The 10201-nt window shown below is 38.2% G+C and overlaps 2 protein-coding genes across 9 annotated transcripts; one reads left to right on the top strand and one right to left on the bottom strand.

Annotated features, from left to right (window-relative positions):
* The first annotated feature begins 8 nt into the window (after positions 1–8).
* On the top strand, positions 9–2589 carry LOC112153315. 2 transcript variants are annotated; one of them, XM_024283425.2, is made up of 4 exons: positions 9–846; positions 1035–1094; positions 1848–1950; positions 2143–2589. In XM_024283425.2, exons 1-4 carry the CDS (start codon positions 649–651, stop codon positions 2487–2489), a joined length of 708 nt encoding a protein of 235 aa, XP_024139193.1. In that variant the 5' UTR covers positions 9–648; the 3' UTR covers positions 2490–2589. The 2 variants fall into 2 exon arrangements, with proteins under 2 accessions (XP_024139193.1, XP_024139194.1); XM_024283426.2 differs by lacking the exon at positions 1035–1094 and having other exon boundaries at positions 17–846.
* Positions 2590–4140: 1551 nt separating this feature from the next.
* LOC112153310 lies at positions 4141–10199 on the bottom strand. 7 transcript variants are annotated; one of them, XM_036214084.1, is made up of 13 exons: positions 9799–10162; positions 8949–9052; positions 8714–8853; positions 8492–8624; positions 7953–8225; positions 7760–7864; positions 7511–7687; positions 7261–7433; positions 7045–7191; positions 6515–6553; positions 6326–6409; positions 5977–6021; positions 4141–5865 (listed from the first exon to the last, which is right to left on the bottom strand). In XM_036214084.1, exons 3-13 carry the CDS (start codon positions 8726–8728, stop codon positions 5686–5688), a joined length of 1371 nt encoding a protein of 456 aa, XP_036069977.1. In that variant the 5' UTR covers positions 8729–8853; positions 8949–9052; positions 9799–10162; the 3' UTR covers positions 4141–5685. The 7 variants fall into 7 exon arrangements, with proteins under 7 accessions (XP_036069977.1, XP_024139185.1, XP_024139186.1 ...); XM_024283417.2 differs by having other exon boundaries at positions 8949–9047; XM_024283418.2 differs by lacking the exons at positions 8949–9052; positions 9799–10162 and adding an exon at positions 10169–10199.
* Positions 10200–10201: the final 2 nt, after the last annotated feature.

The raw sequence follows: 10201 nt of genomic DNA, 5'->3' as shown, positions 1-10201 counted from the left end.
GCTCTGCTCCTCCTCCACTGATCAGGCGTGTTTCTACACTGGAAAGAGTCGTTAGAAACGCTGTAAGGAAGGGAGTGGTAACGAGGGAGAAGGAGCTTTTTTTTCCCCTCACAGGATTGTGCAACAGAATCCATCTCTAAAGCGCTTTTTTGTGTTAGATCGTGTACAAAGCAGCAGGGAAGCTGCTCGCTGCGTAATTCCAAGCTGGAATAAGAGGCTTTCGGGGGCACGTGCGCTTAGTTTTTCACCTAATTCTTTATTTTTTGATCTTGATGCTACTTTGAGGTGGATTCCTTTAAGAGTGACCCTCCAAATATAGGCAGCGTTAATGCTGGAGGAGCGCAGGCTGGGATTGGACGCTTCCATCGCTGCTAAAGTTTATAATTCCACGCGTCCATTTAGGTTTTAGTTGAACCTCAAACGTTTTGATCCGGTTAGAAAACCGAATCAGGGTTCGGCGTAGCTCCAGCTCCGCCTCAGATTCGGTTGTGATGCACGTCGACTGAGGCTGCTCTCCAACACAGAAGCCATTTTTAAGTCTTGGATTTCCTGAAGCTGCAGCGCCAACCTGCGCGCGCGCCTTTGTGGGATTTTTTTCTTTTTTCCCCCCTCCTCTCACATCGTGGTTGAGCTGAAGGTCTCGTCATCATGGTTCGGGTTTTGTCTGCTGCTTGGGTGCTGGTCCTCGTGGCGGTGTGGGTCGAGGCTGACGCTGGAGAGGATCGGGCCAAAGCTGGGAGCGAGCCGGTGGTCAGCCTGCGCTCCCTGATCACCGGGACCTGCCAGGAGATCCAGCGGCACGCGGAGTCGGTGCTGGGAACCACCGTGATCCAGTCAGCTGTTGAGGTGCAGAGGTCCTCCATGTTGTCTCACAGTTTCGATTTAATAATTTCTACTTGATTACTAATTTTCAGCTCCTTTCACGCCTCCTGAACCTCTCACAAACTGCTCCTCAAACCCACTAATCCTCTCATTTTCTCATTCATCTCTGCACCTCCACTTTGCTGTGGCTTCCTCCTCCTCTTCCTCCTCAGAGGGCTGTGTTGTTTCTTGAATCACTTCTTGGTCAGGAGAACACCCATTCAATGAGCATGGTAAGAACCCCCTCCCTTAGAAGCCCCCAGGTGTTGCTGGAACACCTGGATCAGACCTTATAGGAGCACAAACACAGTGTTCGCCATATTTGCATGCTGGAACCAAAGCTTATTTGAGAAGATAAGAGCTCCTGTGTGGCTCAATATACAAAACATATGACAACTCAATTAAATAAAAAAAAACATCTTTAATTGATCGTAAATAGTAATGCATGCTATACATAATCAAGGACTTCCTCAGATTATTTATTAAATTGACAGGAGCTGCTTTTGTGTGTCTTCTTTGTTTTTCTGCAAAGCAAATAAAAAATGAACAGTAGGTGTGTTTTCAAGTAACCCGAACACTCCCATCATGGAGTGACAGATGCTGGAGGCCCACTATGAGACTGGACAGTTCTCGTGTGGAGAGCAACAGGTGCAGATAAGATCCGGGTGCTACACTGGGATACCCTTGACCCTGCAGGACAAGGCTGTGGGGCGCCTGAGTGTTGGTTTTTGTGTGTGTGTGTTGGCAGAATCTTAAGAGAAAGCCAGGCTTTGCCGCTGTCACTCATGCACAGCTCTTTGTTCAAGTCAAACATAAGGTGCAGCCCTTTCGCTCAGAGGTATTTGTTGACTGGCTTTGCACCAAATGTCACTTTATCTGCTTGGATTTCCCTGCGCAGTTTTTTTCCGCTTGACGTGCACGTGCAGAATGCTGTCTTGCTTCATTGTAGCTTCATGCAATAAAGTCAAATATGTTCCCTCCCACAGGTTGTACAGACTGCGATCAGTTTCTTGGCCGAAGGTGCTGCCAGCGGCCTGAATGTCATTGCCGTTTACGTCAGAGAGATCCTCAGGGTTACAGGATTCGATGGTGGGTATGAGGATGACCCTCGCTCGCAGCTTTTCCTGCATGCCGAGCTTGCTGGAAAATGCATGCCACATTTGGGGAGAGTGCAATAAAAGTTGAAACAGCAAGTGGAGATATGCAGCTACTCCTCTACACTCCTTTTTTACCCTTCATTCTAACAAATACATCAAAATAATTCTGTTTATTCCTTCACAGCTACGCTGACGCTGCCCCGCTTCACTCCTGAGGGTGTGACTGCCGTTGCTCAGTGGGGTCTGGTCTGCCTCATCGGTTACTGGCTGCTGACCATCGTTCTCCGTCTGCTGATCAGCGTGCTGAAGCACGTGTTCTGGACGGTGAAAACCGTCTTGGCCCTTTGGGCTTTCGGACTGATTGTTTTGGACAAGAGCGCCTCCACAGACACCACGGCGTTTCGGTTGGGCGGCCTGGTGCTGACGTGTGTCCTGCTGAGTCTCTACACTTCAGACTTTAACAAGCAATCTGCAGTGGAGAAGCGACTGAGCAACCTGGAGGGTCGACTGAAGGCCGTAGAGAAGAAGTGACGGGAAAGATGCAGGCTGGAAAAGTGGAAACTAAGGATTTCCGTATTTGTGTGAAATGTGGGGAAAATAAAGTAATCTTTCAGATTTTTAAATAAAAAAATCGTTTTGTTCACTTCCAGATTAGAAAAAAATAACTTTGATCTAAGATGATAAAAAAAACTATTACATTTATTTATTTAAAATTTAACCATTAGGTTCACTAAGTGCCTTCTTGAAGTAAATCAGAGAAACAAAAATGGTTTTGTGGAGAAAGACAATCCAACGTGTAAGGTCAAATCAGACAAACGGAAAAACTGAAATAAATGTGGTACTTTTCCTTACATTAAACAAATATTGTTATTTCCTGGTATAAAAAGGCTTTAAAAGGCCCCAAAACCAAATGTTATTTCTTGAAACTTTCATACATTTAAAGGTCATTGAAATGTATTTTTAAATTTCATTTTGTTACAGGTTAATTTTATTTAAATTTTTGTTTACGAGTTAGAATAATGACTTGGAGCTTGTTTTTCTTCCCAAACCACATTCATTCTTCATTCTGTCACTGCGGCTAAAGTGGAGCTTTGCTCATGGCAGGGGTGGACTTCCCATCAGGTAAAGGTGGGCGACCGCCTGTGGGCTCCTAATGCTTTTGGGCCCCTGAGCTAAAGACTTAAAATATTTCTAAAATAGTTTTCATGGCCATCATTATTGGACTCTGCCAAAATAAAAGACAAAAATAATCACTAAGATGTTATATGACCGCTCATGTGAAAAAGTTTAATCAATCTATCAGAGGTAAGCTGTTAATCAAATCGACCAATACCATTAAAAAACAATTTCAAAATAAAATTATGTTGATATTAGAAAAACATCATTTGGATTGAGACACGGTCAACGTAAAAACGACAAAGTTCCATCACACCAACAACATCAAAGTTCAATGTGGTAGAATGTTCTGACAGATGTAAGGTTAGTTAACAGTAGTGTTGATGTTAACCTCTCATAAAGCAGAATTTTGACCTTTTTCTGCAGATATTTTTTGTTTGTTTTGACAACAGGAAGTTGGATGTTCACCAAAATAAAAGAAAACCTGTCAATTTTAGAAGTCCACTAAACATGGAACTTAAAGGTCGAAAAACTATTGTCTCAGACATTAATTCAACTCAAAATGAACTAAACCAATAGGTTTAACAACAAATAGCCCCAAACTCACATTACAGCTTAAATAGGAATTCACAATATGCAATATCAAATTCTTTAGTGTTTACTATGATGATTTAATGGCTTAACTAACATCTGGTAACTGATTGTTCTAAGTAACCTTTTCTCCAACTTGATTAATGAATACCTTTGTTTAAAATGATCATGTTTAACCTCAGCTAAATTGGAATGCATAAAAAAAATGTAACACAAATGTGATTTCTTTTTAAATTTATGTAATGGTCAAAATCAAAAATGAGTTTTCAAGTTTTAGTAAAAATCATAAAAAATTTTGAGCTCTTGCTACAATAATTTAAAAAAAATAAAAAATATATATATATTCTTTTACACCATTTTCCTAGAGTTGGTGTCATCAGCTGCTGGGATCTCTTCAAGAAACTTACAGATTTGGACAAAAAATAGGTATTGGCTGATAAAAAAGTAGAACCTGGTGCTAAGAATGATCACAAAATGCATTTATCATTCAAATACTTTACTGTTTAAACATGAATTTTGGCTTTACTCCATTGAAACATATGCAGAAAACCTGAGAGACTCATGGTATATTTGGTGGTGATGAGATGTTTAAAATACTCCACATAAAAAATTATGCATTCATAAAATACACCATAGAATGAATTATATTAACATTACAAACACATAAAAAGTTACAACTCCATAGAAAAAAAAATCATTTTATACCCATACAAAGATGGCTTAGTTATATGTGCAGAACTTCATGTTTTTCAAACCAAAACTTTCAAAATGCTATAATTCAGATTGGTAAAAAGACAAGTTGCAAAGAGTCAACTCACACTTGAGCTGAACATTTTTATCAGTCCAGTGTTACAGGCATCTGTGTGAGAAGTGAATCAGTTGCAATAGAAATAAACAACTGGCAGCAACAGGTTTAAACATGTTCATTTTTTTCCTACTACAACTGACGTGTTGATATAAGGCATTTGAGGCCCTTTTGCTCCCATAGGCAGATCTTTGGTTAACTGCAAAAATATCGACTGCATTAGAGAACTGGACTGAGTGTGACATTATACAGAGGATATGACACGCTTCTGGTTCTGACCAAATTACATCATCTGATTGGTCAATTTATAACTTGAATGATTGCTACAGCAAAAATATCATTAAAAAAAAGAATTAGGATTAGTAAGAAGACATATTCTGACAAATTGAATGACTGAGTAATAGCTATATATTTCTCTATAGAAGTCTGGGATTTCAGCTTTTTGAAACCAGCAGGTACTGTCTATTTAGCGTACGAGGGGGAACTCCAGTTCTCATATACAGTCAATGACATGAACACGAAAAAGTACATGCGTTATGACTTATACTGCCAGACTTTTTTTTTTACTTGTGTTGATTTTCCTGCTCTACATTTAGCTCCAAGTACAATACAAAGATGGTGTGGTTACGAGTTCAAAATGTGTGTGACAGGCAGTAATAACATTTCTATCATAGTGGTTCAGCCTTTAGCTGGTTAACTTAACTTCAAAAGCATAGCAGAAAAAAACAAAACAGACAAACAGGTGTATTTGTATGGAGATTACCCACTTGTAAAATTAGAAACTCCACACAGCATATAGACAGTGACGATATACAAAGATATAGTTGCACCTTGACATGCAGTGAGGTTTGTAACAGGTAAAGGAAGTGCAAATAACAGTTTAAAGACAAGCAGGTACAATTAAAGTACATAGTTCATACAGTAAAAGGAGGAGTATTTTATTTTTCTCCAACATAGGCGAAATGTTGCGGATTACATTAGCACAATTACTGACATTTACAGTGACTTTTTTTTAGTGGTATGGATTGTATATATAAGTGCACTGATGATCATCATTTAACTGCATCTTTACATTTGATTCTCTATTATCACAGTGTGAATGAATCCAATTATCTTCTGTCTGATAAGTAACCTAAGCACTCCTATTGGACAATGGGTTCTGTCTGTTTAAGTCTGCAAAACACTGTTTCTTTTTACAAGGACTATAATTCCTTGTTACAGAAAGTTCATTTTATCTGAGTTGTAAACATCCGTAGAAGAGTTTTCTGCACTGAGAGGTAGATCAAAGGTGGAGTTTAGTCCTTTCACCTCAAACATTGGTTGATAGTCTGAAGACACAGGGTTGTAACCAGAAGATGAAGATGGAGCAGATTGCTCCGAAGCTCCAGGTGCGACCTATATGTGTTTTAAAGAAGAGAACAAAAACAGAACATGAACAAAAAAATAAATCATTTAAATATATATTATTCAACCAATTAATCTATTAGTAGTAATTAATAGGTGTACCCCAGGCTGAGAGATATTCTTAATCTCATAGGTTGGTTGGTATGTCTGGAGAAACAAAAAGAAAAAAAAGTTTAGTATTTAGTGACAGGGAAAATGCAGGACAACTATTCCCCTGACAGTTAAAGTTTGTTTTACTAGTATTACCATTTTTCCTCAACTTATAAACTACAAACTTTCACAATAAGTATGTGCTAGTAGGTAATAGCATACGTGAAATTTACAGCATTAATTTTAATAAAACCACCTCTCTGGAGTTCAAATCACACCAGAAAAAAAAAAAAAAAATACTGCAATGAAATCCAATTTTAATAGGTCATCACTGATTAAAGATGGAGATTCATCCATTTACCTCAAACATTGGTTGAGAGTGTGATGGCAGAGGGTTGTAACCAGATGAAGATGGAGCAGATTGATCTGACGCTTGAGGTGCAACCTACAATGAATATTAGATAAAAAAACGAGAGAAAACACAAACAGTAATTAAGATAGAGTAAGAAACCAAATTAAAAGATATATTTTTTAAAATGTATTAATGTACCTCAGGCTGAGAGATGTTTGTATTTCCATGGTGGCATACCTGTGACGAAAAAAAAAGGAACACATATAAACATATTGATCCCTGAAGAGTTTTAAAGAAAAGGAAAAAATACAAGAAGTAGGTCAACTATTCCCCTTAATTAACACCTGTTCTACTATAACTTGTAGCAAGCTTTTATTCTTTAATTAATTGTTTTAATTTTATAGACTATGACTTTATTTAACAAGTTAATACTAGTAAAGATAGCCATTAAAACAAGAACAAGAAATCTACAGCAGGCTGACTAAACAAAAATCAAATTAAAGAGTAAAACAAAAAAAATAAAATTAGCTTGTAACTTTCCTAAAAGAGCTGGACATAAAAAATGAAAATAAAAATGTTTTTTTAAGGACATTAAAAAAATAACCCTAGATTAAGACAAATTTATTGTTAAGTTTCTGTTACTGTTTTTATTTTTTGCTAGCATAATCAACCCCTAAATCTTTTCTGAAGGTGCATCCCACACTTCAACCTGTTGTTATTCCACCTACCACAGGTCCAGAGGAAGCAGCTGCAGCATCATGAGAAATCCCAGCATTCATTGCTGGAGGAGGGAAAGGTACATTCCCTGCTGGAGGAGGGAACGCTGCAGGATAAGGTGCAGCAGAAAATCCAGAACCTTCAGGCTCATTTAAATCCTACAATTAAGAGATTACATTTTAAAAGTAAAATCAAAAGAATCCCCATGCTTTTAAATAAATACTTACATGATAAAAGACTTTAGGTTCCTCTGCAGTCTGAGCGACCTCAGAAGGAGGCTTTTCATTTGAACAGCAGAACTTTTTACAACAGCAACAGCAGAAGCAGAGGTAACCCAAAACGCCAGCCACGACAGCCACAATTATATATGCATTACTTTGAGGAAGTTCTGGAATCTTAACTATCAAGGGGAAAAAGACAGCAATAAATGGCGAGGCAGCAATTTGCCTCATTTAAAAAGAATGTACTTTGACTCACCAGTAATGATCACATGAGAAACCAAAGCCAGGTTTCCTGCAGAATCTCTGAACTCAAAGGTGCCAGCATCGTTGAGACGTAAGCAACACATTTCTATGCCATAGCTTTTAAAGCTCAATTTACGACTCAACCGGTAAACGCTTATGTCCACTCTTCCTGATTTCATGATTGATATTCCTTCTTCCCCGCGACCCCGAAAGGGAAGCAGCGGTCAAGAAGATGGATGGATGGATGGATGGATGGATATTCCTTCTTCATTCTTTTGCTTAAAAGTGACAGTCCAGTTTCCATTCTCCCAAGGAAATGGGAGGATGATTTTTTCATTTTCCTTAGCATTGTAGTAACTGGTCTTTTCTGTCAAAGAGAACATTTAAATTTATAACAACATATTGACTTGTGTAGAGGACTATCTCAAACACAGCTTTCATTCTCCCAGCTTCACCTTGTACATTGAGATGAATCCTAGACACCACAGATTTGTCTTTTTTACGAAAGTTGTAGTAGCCATTATCTTCCTGGGTGATTTTGTAAATCCTAAACAAGCCACCGCTCACTCTCCGCCGTCCTCCATAATTGCGGAAAGGGTTTGTACGTTCCCACAGAAGCTGAGGCTGGTCTAGTCTATGTAAGGGGGTGAACTCCAGCAGGTCAGCATTGCTAGGAACAATGTGCATCATTTCTTGACCGTAAAACAATTCGACGTATTTAGAACAATCTGAAAGAAAATCAGTGCAAAACAGAAAGACAAGGTTGATGTTGTTAATGTGACAACAATTTGGTTTAATTGGGATATTTGATCAGGTAAACACATCAAACTTCAATACATTTCCATTAGTTTATACATTTTGGCGCTTTAAATCTTAATGGTTATTACTCTTCACTAAACAAGTGTTGTTTTCTATGACTCCAGTAGCTTTCTTGCATTTTGTGAAATTAAATTAACAATTCGTGGAAAAGGAATGCAAAGACTGAAATTCTTACCATTGATTGTCAGTGAAAGATAATTTAAGTTTTGTCCAGTACTGCTTAATAGAACAAAATCTCCATTATCTCTTTCAGTCAACTGTGTCAACGTTACTGAGTCACTGAAAACTTTGAGCCGTGGATCCTTAGCCTTAGAGAGAGTAAAAACAGCTTATAATAGACTAACCTTAGGATCTATGGATGAATATATATTATTTTTTTAATATAAATATCACTTACTTCTCGATTATCCATTAGTAGTTTCCTTGCTCCTCCTGCGATTGGATAGAAATACAGCGATCCTTTGTAATATGACTTAAGTTCTATATTTACACTGTCCCCGTAGCACACTTTTTTGATCTGAAATCCACGGGAAGAACCTAAAACAGAACCAACGAAAGACAGACAAATGAATAAGAATGAAGATGTGGAAATAGCAAACTTTTCTGAAAATATTAAGCAAAGATGCCCAGACTTCTTCCCTCCAGCTGCTATGAGGGGGTTCCAAGGGGGACCAAGGCCAGTTGAGAGATGTAGTTTCTCCGGTACATGCCCTGGGAGTTCCTTAGGGTGTCTGTCCTGTAGGATATGGTTATAACGCCTCCCCAAGTATGTGAGGGATCTAGACCACCGCCTCCCCTCATCTCTAAGGCACTGCCTATTTCAGCTCAGTTTAGATGCTTTCATCCAAGACATTGTTCTTTCAGTTATGCCTCATGACCACAGGTGAGTATTTAAACAAATTAGGAGCTTTAAATTCTGACACAGCTCACATAACAGACCGGCAGCATACCACTCCAATCTGCCTGTTCATTCCACGTTCTGATTCACTCATGAAGAAGACCATGGCTTCAGGTTGAGACACAATTGCATTTAATACAATTTGAATCAGAGTCTTAATTAGATCAGAAACTTACATGTGTACTGTGTATTTTTGAGTTAGTTTATAAAATCCAGTGAGGATATGCTCTCAGTACTCATAAACACTGTTGATCTTACTTTTTTTTTTGTCTGTGTTTTAACTTATTTATGCAGTTTGTCTCTGACAATGTTTTGAACATTTAAACTCCAGTCACACATCTTATATTTAGGTACTTAAAGTCTGGAGAATGATTCTTTAAAGGGATTTTTGGACTATAAGTGATGATGTGTTGTTACTTATGTATAAGTTGGGCAAACATAATAAAAGTAAAGAAAATACTAATTAAATTTGTGTAAATTAAAAGTTAATAGATGCAAGGATTTATTTAATTATTTGTTCTCTCCTACCTTAAATCAAACAAGCCCAAATAAAAAAAAAATAAAATAACAGAATTAGAACTCACCAAAGAGGACATAAAAAACAGTGAAAAATGTCAACATCATCTGAAGAAAGAGATCGGCACGTGAATCGATCACGTGACTCCAAAAACAACTTTAAAACCGTGTCTGAAGATTCTTGGTCCTCCAAGAACTACACGGTGTTCTGTCCTTCAGCACAACTGGACTAGAATAGATCCGAGCAGCTTTTTTTCCGCTCTGAAAAGCTTTGGATCCACTGAGGAAAATAAATCTCCCAAAACCTTGAAAAAACTATGCTGTCCTGAAGTTTACCGCGATAATATGCCCGCGTTAACTACGTTTATAGAATGTCCCTTGTTTATTATGTTAAATAACTGTTCACAGCGACGACCTAAACCACGCCCAAACACTTACAAATGCTGAGGCCGCGTCACATATCCCTCCGCG

The sequence above is a fragment of the Oryzias melastigma genome, linkage group LG10 (genome assembly GCF_002922805.2).
Source record: "Oryzias melastigma strain HK-1 linkage group LG10, ASM292280v2, whole genome shotgun sequence".
NCBI classification, from domain to species: domain Eukaryota; kingdom Metazoa; phylum Chordata; class Actinopteri; order Beloniformes; family Adrianichthyidae; genus Oryzias; species Oryzias melastigma.
The sequence above is the reverse complement of the archived record's forward strand: the minus strand, read 5'-3'. Positions and strand labels throughout refer to the sequence as shown.

Excerpts from the sequence above, each read along its gene's own strand:
- LOC112153310 (XM_024283412.2), bottom strand. Across the intron at positions 8,226-8,491 it reads TCTTTCACTGACAATCAATG|ATTGTTCTAAATACGTCGAA; the intron begins GTAAGAATTTCA and ends ATTTTCTTTCAG. Across the intron at positions 7,865-7,952 it reads GATTCATCTCAATGTACAAG|AAAAGACCAGTTACTACAAT; the intron begins GTGAAGCTGGGA and ends TCTCTTTGACAG.
- LOC112153315 (XM_024283425.2), top strand. The coding sequence starts at position 649 with ATGGTTCGGGTTTTGTCTGCTGCTTGGGTGCTGGTCCTCGTGGCGGTG. Across the intron at positions 1,095-1,847 it reads ACACCCATTCAATGAGCATG|GTTGTACAGACTGCGATCAG; the intron begins GTAAGAACCCCC and ends TCCCTCCCACAG. Across the intron at positions 1,951-2,142 it reads CAGGGTTACAGGATTCGATG|CTACGCTGACGCTGCCCCGC; the intron begins GTGGGTATGAGG and ends ATTCCTTCACAG.